At 41.7% G+C, this 14,327-nt stretch overlaps 2 protein-coding genes across 2 annotated transcripts; both read left to right on the forward strand.

Annotated features, from left to right (window-relative positions):
- The first annotated feature begins 5,289 nt into the window (after nt 1–5,289).
- LOC147005268 (PRAME family member 19-like) lies at nt 5,290–6,375 on the forward strand. Its single transcript, XM_085836378.1, has 2 exons — nt 5,290–5,435; nt 6,021–6,375. The coding sequence occupies exons 1-2, from the start codon at nt 5,290–5,292 to the stop codon at nt 6,373–6,375; spliced, it is 501 nt and encodes a 166-aa protein (XP_085692504.1).
- Nucleotides 6,376–6,419: 44 nt separating this feature from the next.
- Nucleotides 6,420–8,085, forward strand: LOC147005269 (preferentially expressed antigen in melanoma-like protein 7). Its single transcript, XM_085836379.1, has 2 exons — nt 6,420–6,610; nt 7,518–8,085. Exons 1-2 carry the CDS (start codon nt 6,420–6,422, stop codon nt 8,083–8,085), a joined length of 759 nt encoding a protein of 252 aa, XP_085692505.1.
- The last annotated feature ends 6,242 nt before the right edge of the window (nt 8,086–14,327 follow it).

A 14,327-nucleotide genomic window follows, 5' to 3' on the forward strand; every position in this document is an offset into this window, starting at 1 on the left:
CAAATTGTCTACAGATAATGCCACTGAGATAGGAACTAGACAGGCTGAAGCCTCATACTACACAAAGAGGCAGAGATAGTATCTTCTTTAATTTGCACGCAGACAGGGTTATAGATGGAAACTATTTTACCTAGGCAGCTATAAGGAATTTCATGGGGGTTCCTTACAGGAAAGGATCCAAATATCCAGACATGATAAGTGAGATAGTACAATATTAGAAGCTTGAAAGTTGGGAGCTATAGAACTCTTGATCATGAGAGAACCAGAAACATGGAGAAGGCCAGTGACTCCTTGAATGAGACACAATCTTGAGGAGAGTGCCTCCAGAGAATTTGTTCACAAACATGTAGCTAGCAAGCCTTTTCATGGTGTACACTGGACTGGAAGGAAACTGATCTATATTCTATACTTTTATAGGAACCAGGGGGATGCTGTCCCCCTGGAAGAAGTGATTCTGAAATGACTCCCGAGGTTACTCTCTAGGCACATCTAGTAGAGATTTTCAAGACATACAAAGGTTGAGGATCAAGGCTAGATGTGACCAATGTCCTATGATAGCCAAATTTCTGGAGAAAATAGACGGGAGAGGCCAAAATCATCAGTTCCTTTGGATTTCCAGTCTGTATTCTCTGGCTTTTGCCTGTTAAATTCAATCACCACTCAAGGAAGAAAATGATTGTTCATAGCTTTGGGCAGCAAAAATGTGTTGCTCTGAAGCTCACAATGTTCCTTCCCAGGTCCTACTGGTGTGGCTCAGTGGTGAAAACAGAAATGAATTGTGTGCTAGGAAGATGTGAATGGCTAAATACTATAGGCACAGTTGTTGAAGGAGCTGCTACATCTGCATAGGTGGTAGTGGGCACCAAGCTACCAGAATAAAAGCTCTGGGCACCAGATGAGCAAGGGGGCTAGAAGTTTCATGGCCAAACAGAGAACAATGTTTAGTAGCAGGATCTCAGCCTCAGTCAGGTCCAGAGGAAACCCTCAAACAAAGACAGATGAAAAAATACCCCCCCAAACCCAACAAACAAACAAGAAATAAACCAGATCAAGAAAACCTTCCATGATTTCCATCCTTCTACTCTGATGAGCATGGAACAGAAGGTCAACCTCCCCAGGACAGATCTCCTTGAACCTTGGTGCAACAATACCACCCAAACAACAGATTCTAATGTGCATGAAATTACCCAAGGACAGCTTGGAAATGCTGCTCAGAGGGACACAGGTCAATTACAAAAAATCTCTAGAAAAAAAACTTATTGCAATATAATATGATCAGGGATCTATTGTCTCTCATTGAGAACAAAGCCTGGACCTGAAGAAGCCTTTTCCCACCATTGCGTATGCTTACAAAGGCCTCCATTCCCTCTGAGGTGTGACATTTTTCATGCATGCTCAAAAGGGTGTGCACATCAGTGTCTGGGTTTGGTGACTGTAAATGGGATGGATCCCCAGGTGAGTCAGTCTCTAGATGGTCATTTATTCAGTCTCTACTCCATACTTTGACTCTGTATCTCCTTCTATGCTCCCCTTTTTGTTCCCCCCTTCTAAGATGGATAGAAGTATCCACACTTTGGTCTTCCTTCTTCTTGAGTTCCATGTGGTTTGTTAATTTTATCTTGGGTAATCTGAGCTTCTGGGCTTCTAGATTAATATTCACTTATCTGTATACCCCAGTGTGGGTAAATGGCAGGGCCAGGAAGCAGGAGTGGGTGGATTGGTAAGCAAGGGGAGGGGGAGGGCATAGGGGAAGGTTGTTTTTCACTGGAGAAACCACGAAAGGGGCTAACATTTGAAAATGTAAATAAAGAAAATATCCAATAAAAAAATAGGGTGTCATTAATGTTATCTCTGGCCAGAGGTACTTGTGGCTCTTCCATTAACAACTGTGGTGCCAATTTACTCGGCAAGGTCAATCCTAGCCCCTAGGCTCCATAACTCCCTGGTCATGAGCCCCATCCAGCTCAAAGTCTCCTTTCTCTTGGTCCTATTTTACTCTGAAAATCTTTCGACTTTGGATTTCTTCTTCCTTTTCCAAGGAGACCTGCACTTTGGAGAAAGCCCTTTTCTCTTGACCCAAGGAGTTTTTCTGCAGATATTTTTATTCATGAAGCCCAGGACAAGAGGCTGAGCTGCCCATCAATAACCCAGCTCTGATTGTTGGCATTTGAATGGGAGACACAGAATTACATTATGTAGTTTGGGGGTCATCCTTCATCAGTCCACTGAAACATGCACCACCAGCCTGGATCAGATCTTGTTGTATTTTGTACATGATGTTTGTCTTAGTTCATTTGTGTATTGGTGTGTCAGCAGGGGACTGAGCATATAGAGTAAGAGGACTGTAAACTGAAGTGGTTTCTCTCAGTACAGCTGTGGGTCCTACTACTGAACTCAGGCTTGGCAGCAAGTGCCATTCCCCTCTGAGCCATCTCACTGACTCTTAAGCTACCTTGAGGTTTGAGAATTTTATTTTGTGTTTTGGTCATTTTTTGTTTGGTTTTGTCTCTCTGCTTATTTGATTGATTGGTTGATTTTTTTACAGGGTTGGTTAGTTTACCGATCTCTGGTTCTTCCTGAACTCACTTTGTAGACCAGACTAACCTTGACCTCAGAGATTCACCTACTTCTACTGCCCTAATCCTGGGGTTTATGTCTGTTCCTGCACGGTCTGAGAAACTTCACCTTGTTTGTGTGTTTGTTTGTTTTGTTGTTTTGAGACAGGGTCTCTTTGTTTAAGAGCCCTACATGTCCCATAAGCCACTCTGAGGAGCAGTCTGGTCTTGAAATCAAAGATGCTCCTGCCTCTGACTGTAGTGCTAGGATTAATGTCCTGTGCCAACCTGTTCAGCTCTGGTTCAATTTTATGAATGATCCTCACTCCATAGGTTTCACTCATTGGGAATTAGTTATTTAGATTAGGGTAGCTCTGAACTCCCTGAATCAGTCAAACTTTGACTCCTGAGGGGAGGGAATAAATGTGTATGCTGCCATTCCCAGTATAAATTTATTGTTTTAATAACATTTGTTCTATGTGTAGGGATGTTTTGCCTACAACTATGAATGGACAGTCCTCACATTCCTGCTGCCATTGAGGTCAGAAGGCAGTTTCACATTTGCTGGAACTGGACTCACAGATCATTTCAAGCCACCATGTAGATGATAGGAATAGATGGTTGACAGGTGTTTCTTCTTTCTAAGGCAAGTCTCCAGCCCAAGACCCACATCACATCTCATAGCCCTGAGAAGCATTGTCGGGCTGATCCTACTTGACATACTCTAAGTTTCCTGAGCAGCCAAGACCACCATCTCCCTCACACCTTCCTTTACATGTTTGCTTTTATCTATTTAGAAAGCAGGTCTTGTAGGGATCAGACTATACTTCAGCTTACAATTTGGTTGAAAATGACATTAAAATGAGCCTCCTACCTCCCACTTCCAATTTTGAGCTTACCAGCATGCCCCATTTTGTCTGTTGCACATAGAGTTTTAGAGAGGAATCCCTGAATGCTGGGTAGCTCCTTACCAACTGAGTACACACACAACACCTTGGCTACTATAGTAATGGAATCAAGCCTTGCTCCTGCCCTACCTTTTGCTTGGCTGCTGCTACAGTTTACTGACAGAGCATCCACTCCAGCCCTTGTGCTCCAGTACATATTCCTAACTCTGACACTGTATTCTGTCCCTAATCCAGCAAAAAGAATACCTTTGTATTATGCTATGTCTCTGATCAATAACAGATTAAACCCTTAGCAGATGAAAACTGGAAATGACTCTGGTCCCATGAATAAAATCCAACCAGATTGTTTATTCCTAACAGTAATCCTACCAATAAGAAGGATTCTGAGGCAGTTGAATTTCTAGAATTAGACTTCTAAAACACACTTAGCTTCTGAGCATGACAAGATCCCTGGAACAAATTGAAAACTAAGTAAACCTTAAGTAAATGAAGGAACAATTCAACAAACTTGATGTTTTATGGTTAATTAACAAGTGGAATATTTGTATTTATCCATGAAACTTTTGGGGGAGGGTGGGGATGAGGAAGTTTGGAGAGTACATGAACACAAGTCCTTCTGATTCAACCAATGAAACGATTAGATCTTTGATGTGGGATTTGAAGGGTGGAGATTAAACCAGGAAATCCAATTCCAGTTTTTGATTGGAGGGTGTGGCTACAATAGGGAGGGGTGAGCACAGAGGTATATAAAGGCATCAGTGGAACCAGAGAACATACTCAGAAACCTGCAGCCTGGATAACAGCCTGGTGCAGGGGGACTTAGAGACTTCTCTGCAGTGCTCAACTGGTATGTACTGGTTTTTCCTTGGGTAATGAATGCAGTTTGATGTAGAGAAGTTTAGACTCCTTTAGAGGAACAGGTTGAAGACCTTGGGTTTCATTCCAAATGAATTTTTACCTTTGTCACCGATATATTTCCATGATAGCTTACCTAGTTCATTAGTGTGCTTCATATAATTTTTTTGAGACAAGGATACTGTATCTTGTTCAAACTCTCTTAGAACTGGCCATGTGATTCCTGGGAAGCTGGAAAACAAATCATTCTGACTAACCTGTTCCCTCAGGTTTCTCCTTCACTGACTTTGTGTGTGTGTGTGTGTGAGAGAGAGAGAAAGAGAGAGAGAGAGAGAGAGAGAGAGAGAGAGAGAGAGAGAGAGAGAGAGAGAGAGAGACCCTGCCTCACACTCTAGACCTGTAGACCATGTATCTTTGATTTCCTTCAATGCCCAATTGTTCGAGTGATACTTGTGAGTTATGCATATGTATTGCCTTAGGCTTTGTGTTTCATCTTTTCCACATAGCTTTGCTCTATGTACATGATCTGCTTCCCAGACAGAAGAAACCCTAAAAATTGTAGAAATGTACTGAAGTCATTCTGCTTACTGGGAATTAATGATGATCCACATCACAAGGATTTATGTTTAGTTGGTTGGTTGGTCGGGGTTTGGTTTTCTTTGATTTCTGAATTTGTTTTTCTTTCTTTTTTTTTTAAGATTGTTTTTCAGAAAGGGTCATACAAGAAGTATTTTGATTTGAAAATTATGTGCACATTTGGTTGATAGAAAGTCCCTGGTTGTGGGACTCTGTCTTTCCACCACCAGTTTAGGTTGAAGAGGTAAATTGATTTCTCTGTCACTGTCAGAGTAGTAACTCTGAAGCTTAGTGGTTGATGTAATGGTGAGGAAGTTTTACAAACTTTGTCTTGAAAGTACATATTTTTTTTCTGAATCCTTCCCAAGGAGCCTTCTGACTGGAGACCTAAGAGGATGAGTGTTCAGACTCTGTCCACACTCCAGAAGCTGGCAAGGCAGACTCTGCTGAGAGATGAGGCTTTGGCCTTGTCCTCTCTGGAGGAGGTGCCTTCTCTGATCTTCCCAGCACTGTTCAAGGAGGCCTTTGCTGGCAGACTTAAGTAGCTAATTAAGGCAATGGTGCAGCCAGGACTTTTCCCTGTCTCCCTGTGGGGGCTTTGATGAAGTTGCCTCACCTGGAGACCTTGCAGGCTGCACAAGATGGATAGACATGCAACTGACAAGAGACTCTCTCTCACCCCTGGTGAGTAATAATTAAGTTGTGTATAAAGGAGCATTTGGGTACACAGTAGAGATTGTGGGGTCATGGAGAATGGATTCTGATGTGATCATCAGACAGTGGTGCAGGAACCTTGAAGCTATTATCTTCTTGGACTAAGGACAGTTGTCAGTGGATTGCAGCTTACTATAAGTAACCTCTAGAATGAGCCTATCCCCAGTTTCCCAAAACCACTATTAATGGGACTAAGGAGAAATAAAGAGTAACTTAGTGGAAGGAAAGTATTCAGGTCTTCACATCAAGCTGAGGGAAAGCTTCTGCAGCATGCTTGTGTGCACATTGCACTCTGTTTTAAAAAAAATTACACCTTAGCAAGGTGGGAGAGCCTTGAATTTAGAGTCAGGTAGTAAAAGCTGACTGAGGGTTGTCATGTCTGCTGACATTTGACATGTTTCACCCACGGCAGGGGAAAACTTCAGGTTCTGAACATGAGGAATGTGCATTATACCTTCTGGGACACATGGGCTAGTGCAGACGACGGTAGCTGTTCATCAGAGCCCTTGGATGAGAAGCCTACAGTAGTGAAAGTCCTTCACAGATATGCACGGAGGAGGCAGCTGAAGTTGGTAGCTGACCTGTGCCTCAGGCCCCGCCATGATGAAACACAAGCATACATCTTGAAGTGGGCCCAGCAGAGAAAGGACTCCCTACATTTGTGCTGTATAAACATGAAGATCTGGGCTATGCCCGTGAACTTTGTCTTAGAGATTTTGAATGTCTTTCATCCAGAGCACATCGAGGAATTGGAACTGAACACTTAGTGGAATGTGTTCAATCTGGCACGTTTTGCTCGTGCTTTGGGCAGATGAGAAATCTTCGCAAACTTCTCCTGGCACCCCTCTATAAGAATGTCTTCAAGATTTCCAATAGGACAGGAGACAGAGAAGACAAGTGTGTCAAGGAGTTCCTTTCTATCTTCTCCAAACTTAATTGTCTCCAGCATCTCTCCATGTGTGGTGTCCACTTTCTCATAGACCACATGAATCAGGTCTTCAGGTAAGCCAGGAGGGAGAGCTGGCTTACCTAGCAGAGCATTTTTTCTTGTCCATTTTAGGGATTATTAGTGTACCATGCCTGACAGTCAGCCACCTGGAACAAATTTTAGGGACCCTTTAGAATATGGACATTATGTGTAGTGATTCAAAGTCTCAAATAATTACTCCTGAAGCAGAAGACTTAAGGAAGGTAAGGAGTAGCTCAGATATGGTGAGAAGGGACTGTAATTCTTCTTGGAATCACAGCCAAAAAAATCATCAGAAGAGCTGGGCAGTGGCGGTGGATGACTTTAATCCTAGCACTTGGGAGTCAGAGGCAGGTGGATTTCTGAGTTCGAGGCCAATGTGGTCTACAGTGTGAGTTCCAGGATAGCCAGGGCTATACAGAGAAATCCTATCTAGAAAACACTAACAAAGAAAACAAACCAACCAACCAAACAAAAAATATCAGAAGGAACCAGAGAGTTGGGGATGTAATTAGGAGCTGGGGGAGACCATCAAAGTGAGGAGGTGAGCTCTGTGCTAAGATTTGTGGGAACAGCCTTCTATCTTCCCCTACTTTCCCATGAGAGAAGGGTTTTGAGTCCCAGTACTGTGGAGTACATGGGACATTAGGGATTATGTAAAACTGTAAGGGATAGCAAGAGTGACTGTTCAGAAACTTGGATGAAATGCATCTTTGAATGAGCCCATATGTAATGTCCCTAGATCCTGTCAGGACTCCCTTGGCACAGAACTTCCTCTATGTGTCTTATGGGCTAAACTGGTTTTCTGTGTGTGACTGAAGCCAGCAGATTAAGTGTGGGTGACCTTGGGTCACCTGATCCCTTCTACAACTGTGTAAACTTCATCCCATGCTTGCCATCACCACTTGCCAGAACTAACCATCTGGTCTCACTTATTCCTAGGTGCTTGATGACACCCTTGGAGTCCTTCTCCATCACTCACTACCAAATTTCACAGTCAGACTTGGATTCCTTCTCTTGTTGTCAGAGTCTCTTTCAGCTAAAACATCTTGAGATGAAAGGTGTGGTCTTACAGGTTTTGGATGTAAAGCCTCTGAGAGGTCTCTTAAAGAAAGTGGTAAAAACTTTTGAGACTCTGAATTTGTGGGGATGTAAGATGAATGACTCCCAGCTCAATGCACTCCTACCTTCCCTCATACAATGTTCCCCGCTTACCAAGATCAACTTCTACAACAATGACTTCTCCATGCCCGTCCTGAAGGACCTTTTACAGCACACAGCCAGCTGGAGCAAGATGAATGTGGAACAATACCCTGCCCCTCTGGAGTGCTATAATGAGTTGGGCCATGTCTCTGTAGAAAGATTTGCCCAACTTTATCAGGATCTCATGGATACACTGAGGGCAATAAGGCAGCCCAAGAGCCTCTCTTTTGCTACACGTTTATGCCACAAATGTGGCGAGCGCTGTGTCTATGGCCAGGGGACCAGACTTTGTTTTTGCTGGCGGTGAACATGGATCCAGATCTTCTGCATGTGAATAAATGACAGGTTTGGGACACATCTCTCATCTGTGGTGTTCAGAGACTGTGACTTCAGGCAGTGTACAGCTACTTGGAAAGGAAAGGATGTACAATAATTGGGATCTTGGAGGCTGAGCTTGACATGGGGAGCAGACTTGTGGACTGTCAAAGGCAACTTGGATGTTTTGAGTGGACTCTGCCAGGACAGATTAAATAGCTCCTTTGTTATGGACTTGTAAACTTTTTGTTCTTCACTGTAATATTAAGTGTATAAATAGAACATGAGTTCTTTTTTAGATGTTATTCCTGATGTTTGAGTAGAATAAAGTATCTAACTTTAAGCATTCTGTAGCAAATGTCCTCTGAAAAGAGTCAAAATGAACACATAAATGTCAGCATGTCATGATTCAAAATCGTGGGTAGGTGGATAAAGTTATCAGCTAAGGTGGTTCACATGTGGATATCTAGGTTGGCCGGTGGTAAAAAAGAAGTCATAAACACAATCTCTGTGTCTCTCACATTCCTTTTTTCTTCCTTCTCCTCACCCTGTCTCCCTGCCTGCCTGTCAACTTCACAGGCCTTGTTGCTTGGAAACTGTGAACCTGCTGGAAGTTTGCTCACAGAAAATTACTTTTATGTTCTTCAGAAAAATAAACAAATGCTCAGGAGCCCCAACAGGGCAATGAGTCATGTTTTAATAGTACATGTTGCTTTAGAAGAGGACAAAATTTGATTTCAGAACTAATATCACTAGGTGCCTCCAGCTGTAACTCAGGCTTCTGGTATCAATCCCATTTCTTCAGACATCTGTGGATTCTAGCATTTACAAGCACAATATGTACAATAACTCTGCGAATACACAAAATTGAGAACATCTTAGAGAAAATCACACTGTTTCACAAAGGTTTTAGAAAAATGAAGTAATTGATAAAATGACATTGGTCAGTAGCAGTTGCCTGAGTTTTGTGTGCCTCCAACAGTATTCCCCTCCACCACAGTGTGAAGAGAATGTGTGAAGTTTCAGGTGTTTTCATTGAGCTTAATTGGTGACCAGTAGCCCAGTTTGTTCTGGTCTCTGGTTTGAGGCCTACACCTTAGAAGTATGAAAGAATTTGACTGTCAGTTCTTTTCAATACAGTGTGGGACCCTTAGTATTGCTCAACAGTTCTATATAGTGAGTTTCTCTCTAAAGTATCTACAATACACAAATATATTCACAAGCCCATACACACACACACACACACACACACACACACACACACACACACACATTCACACACACACACACACACACACACCAAACAAATGAAAACAAAAAAAAATGAGAATGAGAATTTCAAGGTAATTCCAAATATTTTCAGTATGTGAAATAAACTTTTGATTCATTGTTATTCTATACCTCCAAGTACTTTACCTATAGCAATTTGTCATATTCTTAGTTTACCCATGATGGAAAGAGAAAGACCAGTAACTAGACTTGAGCTATGGTGCTAATTAGTCACTGAGCTGAGCCATCAAGTTTGAAAATTTCAAATTATTTTCACAATATGTGAGATGGAGCCCCAAGATATCATCCATGCCAAGCAAGCATCGAACAACTGAGGTACATCTCAGGTTGACTTTGACCAACTCAGTCAGTTGTTCATTTCTGTAAGCTGATTTACTTCCAGAGGGTCTTACTTTGTAGCCTATACTGACTGATAATTTTGTCTACTTAAGAGTGTTTGCAGTCCCTCAGAAATATTTTTTCTGGGGCCATTGATTCTTCAGATCATGTTTGCTCACATTTACAAATCTCCTGCCTCATCTTCTCATTCCAGTAAACATTTAAAACCAATGCATCAAATCTCTTTATATGAGGAAAGAAAAATATTTGGTGTCATCTTGGGCCACATGCCTGTCTTAGAGACATCCTGTAGATATGGGATGGTTGATTGCCCATTTGATCAAGGTGTGGACACATGGTACCAGGTTAGTAGAGCACTCAGTGTCTGAGAGACCAGACAGTGACTTCATCCAGGGAATCAGTCTCTCTACTAGCTTCTTTGGGGCTCTTGTTTTTGCTGTTGAGATGGGCTGTCATGTATGAGCTGCCTCTTCAGTAGGACAGCTGTGTATTCCTAATACTCCTCCCTCTTCTTTCCATGTGAAGGCAAGAGGGCAATATATCAAGCCCAGTCTCCAGCAAGGTTTTCAATGGCCTTTGAAGTTAGACCTCTCATTTCAACCAGTAACTTGCAGTATCAAAGATGCTTTTTACTCTCCGATTTCTCCTTAAAAGAATGCAGTTCCTTGAGAAGAGTTTTTGCTATCCTAGGTTTTTTTTTGTTATTCCAGATGAATTTTCAGATTGCCATTTCTAATTCGTTGAAGAATTGAGTTGGAATTTTGATGGGGATTGCATTGAATCTGTAGATTGCTTTTGGCAAGATAGCCATTTTTACCATATTGTTCCTGCCAATCCATGAGCATGGGAGATCTTTCCCTCTTCTGAGATCTTTAATTTCTCTCTTCAGGGACTTGAAGTTCTTATCATACAGATCTTTAACTTCCTTAGTTAGAGTCACTCCAAGGTATTTTATATTATTTGTGACTATTGAGAAGGGTGTGGTTTCCCTAATTTCTTTCTCAGCCTGTTTATTCTTTGTGTACAGAAAGGCCATTGACTTGTTTGAGTTAATTTTATATCCAGCTACTTCATTGAAGCTGTTTATCAGGCTTAGGAGTTCTCTGGTGGAATTTTTAGGGTCACTTATATATACTATCATATCATTTGCAAAAGTGATATTTGACTTCTTCATTTCCAATTTGTATCCCCTTGATCTCCTTTTGTTGTTGAATTGCTCTGGCTAGGACTTCAAGTACAATGCTGAATATGTAGGGAGCAAAAACTATTCTCAAGGATAAGAGAACTTCTGGTGGATTCACCATGCCTGACCTAAAGCTGTACTACAGAGCAATTGTGATAAAAAACTGCATGGTACTGGTATAGTGACAGACAAGTAGACCAATGGAATAGAATTGAAGACCCAGAAATGAACCCACACACCTGTGGTCACTTGATCTCTGACAAGGGAGCTAAAACCACCCAGTGGAAAAAGGACAGCATTTTCAACAAATGGTGTTGGCACAACTGGTGGTTCTAATGTAGAAGAATGCGAATTGATCCATTTCTATCTTCTTGTACTAAGGTTAAATCTAAGTGGATTAAGGAGCTCCACATAAAGCCAGAGACACTGAAACTTATAGAGGAGAAAGTAGGGAAAATCCTCGAAGATATGGGCACAAAGGAAAAATTCCTGAATAGAACAGCAATGGCTTGTGCTTAAGATTGAGAATCAAAAAATGGGACCTCATAAAATTGCAAAGCTTCTGCAAGGCAAAAGACACTGTCAATAAGACAAAAAGACCACCAACAGATTGGGAGAGGATCTTTACCTATCCTAAATCAGATAGTGGACTAATATCCTACATATATAAAGCACTCAAGAAGGTGGACTCCAGAAAATCAAATAACCCCATTAAAAATTTGGGCTCAGAGCTAAACAAAGAATTCTCACCTGAGGAATACTGAATGGCTGAGAAGCACCTGAAAATGTTCAACATCCTTAATCATCAGGGAAATGCAAATCAAAACAACCCTGAGATTCCACCTCACACCAGTTCAAATGGCTAAGATTAAATTCCAGGTGACAGCAGATGCTGGCGAGGATGTGGAGAAAGATGAACACTCCTCCATTTTTGGTGGGATTGCAAGCTTGTACAACTATTCTGGAAATCAGTCTGGCCAATCCTCAGAAAATTGGACATAGTACCACTGGATGATCTGCATTACCTATCCTGGGCATATATTCAGAAGATGTTCCAACTGGTAAGAAGGACACATTCTCCACTATGTTTATAGCAGCCTTATAGTAGGAAGAAGCTGGAAAGAACCCTGATGCCCCTCGACAGAGGAATGGATACAGAAAATGTGGTACATTTACACAATTGAGTACTACTCAGTTATTAAAAAGAATGAATTTATGAAATTCCTAGGCAAGTGGATGGACCTGGAGGGCATCATCCTGAGTGAGGTAACCCAATCACAAAGGAACTCACACAATATGTATTCACTGATAAGTGGATATTATCCCAGAAACTTAGAATTCCCAAGATATAAGATACAATTTCCTAAACCCATTAAACTCAAGAAGAATGAAGACCAAAGTGTGGACACTTTGTCCCTTCTTAGAATTGGGAACAAAACAGCCATGGAAGTTGTTACAGAGACAAAGTTTGGAGCTGAGATGAAAGGATGGACGATCTAGAGACTGCCATATCCAGTGATCCATCCCATAAATAGCTCCCAAACGCTGACACCATTGCATACACTAGCAAGATTTTGCTGAAAGGACCCAGATAGAGCTGTTTCTTGTGAGACTATGCCGGGGCCTAGCAAACACAGAAGTTGATGCTCACAGTCAGCTATTGGATGGATAACAGGGATCCCAATGTAGGAGCTAGAGAAAGTACCCAAGGAGCTAAAGGGATCTGCAATCCTATACGTGGAAGAACAATATGAACTAACCAGTACCACCCCTGGAGCTCGTTTCTCAACTGCATATGAATCAGAAGATGGCCTAGTCAGCCATCGGTGAAAAGAGAGGCCCATTGGTCATGCAAATTTTATATGCCTCTGTACAGGGGAATGCCAGGGCCAAGAAGTGGGAGTGGGTGGGTGGGGTAGTGGGTGGGGAGTGTGTGTGGGACTTTTGGGACAGCATTGGAAATGTAAATGAAATAAATACCCACCCACCCACCCACCCCCAAAAAGAATGCATTTCCATGCCTGGCATGGTGGCGCATGCCTTTAATCCCATTACTCGGGAGGCAGAGGCAGGCAGATTTCTGAGTTCAAGGCCAGCCTGGTCTATAAAGTGAGTTCCAGGACAGCCAGTTGCTATACAGAGAAACCCTGTCTCGAAAAACAAACAAAAAGAATGCAATTCAACAGAAACTTATTTCACTGCTGGATGTAGGTCCACAGTTCCAGTCTCAGGATTCAGGGGTGGTATTCAAGGATCAGGGTAAGTATTCAAGCTACCCTCAGCTTCATAATTGGCTACAGGCTAGATTAGTCTACGTCAGACTGACTCAAAAATAAAGAAATATGTATGGAAAGTAGATTAGGGCATATCATCCCTAAGATACTGTCCTAGAGCACCCATGCTCTCTGTGGGTGGGGAAGCACCCTTATAGATGCAGGGCGACAGGGAATGAATGGGAAAGGAGGGTTCCAAAGGGGAGACCTGAAAAGGGGAAAAAAAACGTTTGAAAGGTAAACAAATAAAATATCCAAGAATGAAAAAGAAACAAAAAGAATGATATGAAGAATCAACCAAACCAAGAGCTGACTGTTTTTGAAAAATCAATAAAATGGATAAACCCTTAGCCAAACTAACTATAGGCCATAGAGAAAGAATCCAAATGAACAAAATCAGAAATGAAAAGGGAGACATAGCAACAGAAACTGAGGACATCAAAAAATGATCATCATATCTTACTACAAAAGAATTGTACTCTTAAAGTACAGAAACATTGACAAAATCGAGGATGAAATTGCATTTATGTTATCTCTGTGAAGAGAGAACACTAGAGACGGTTGTCTCAGTCCAATCAGAAAAGCTTCAATCTTACACTAATACAATGTTTATATAAGCTACTCCCTTAAAGAACCAAAGTAAATTGAAGAACAAGAGACTGTTTCCTATAAGTTAGGAATGGCATTATCAGAAGTGCTGTGGACAGCTTTCCTATCAGCTACAAATGCTTCCATAGTTATTTTTAATTAAAGTGAACATAGTTGTTTGGAAGAAAAAAATATGAGTAAATCTTTTTATTTATTTTTTTATTAATTTATTTTTTTATTAGGTATTTTCCTCGTTTACATTTTCAATGCTATCCCAAAAGTCCCCCATACCCACCCTCCCAATCCCCTACCAACCCACTCCCCCTTTTTGGCCCTGGGGTTCCCCTGTACTTAGGATACCCAACATATAAGATACAATTTGCTAAACGCATGAAATTCAAGAAGAACGAAGACCAAAGTGTGGACACTTTGCCCCTTCTTAGAAATGGGAACAAAACACCCATGGAAGGAGTTACAGAGACAAAATTTGGAACTGTGACGAAAGACTGGACCATCTAGTGATTGCCATATGCAGGGATCCATTCCATAATCAGCTTCCAA

This window comes from Mus caroli, unplaced genomic scaffold (genome assembly GCF_978045245.1).
Source record: "Mus caroli unplaced genomic scaffold, Mus_caroli_1 scaffold_4, whole genome shotgun sequence".
NCBI lineage: Eukaryota > Metazoa > Chordata > Mammalia > Rodentia > Muridae > Mus > Mus caroli.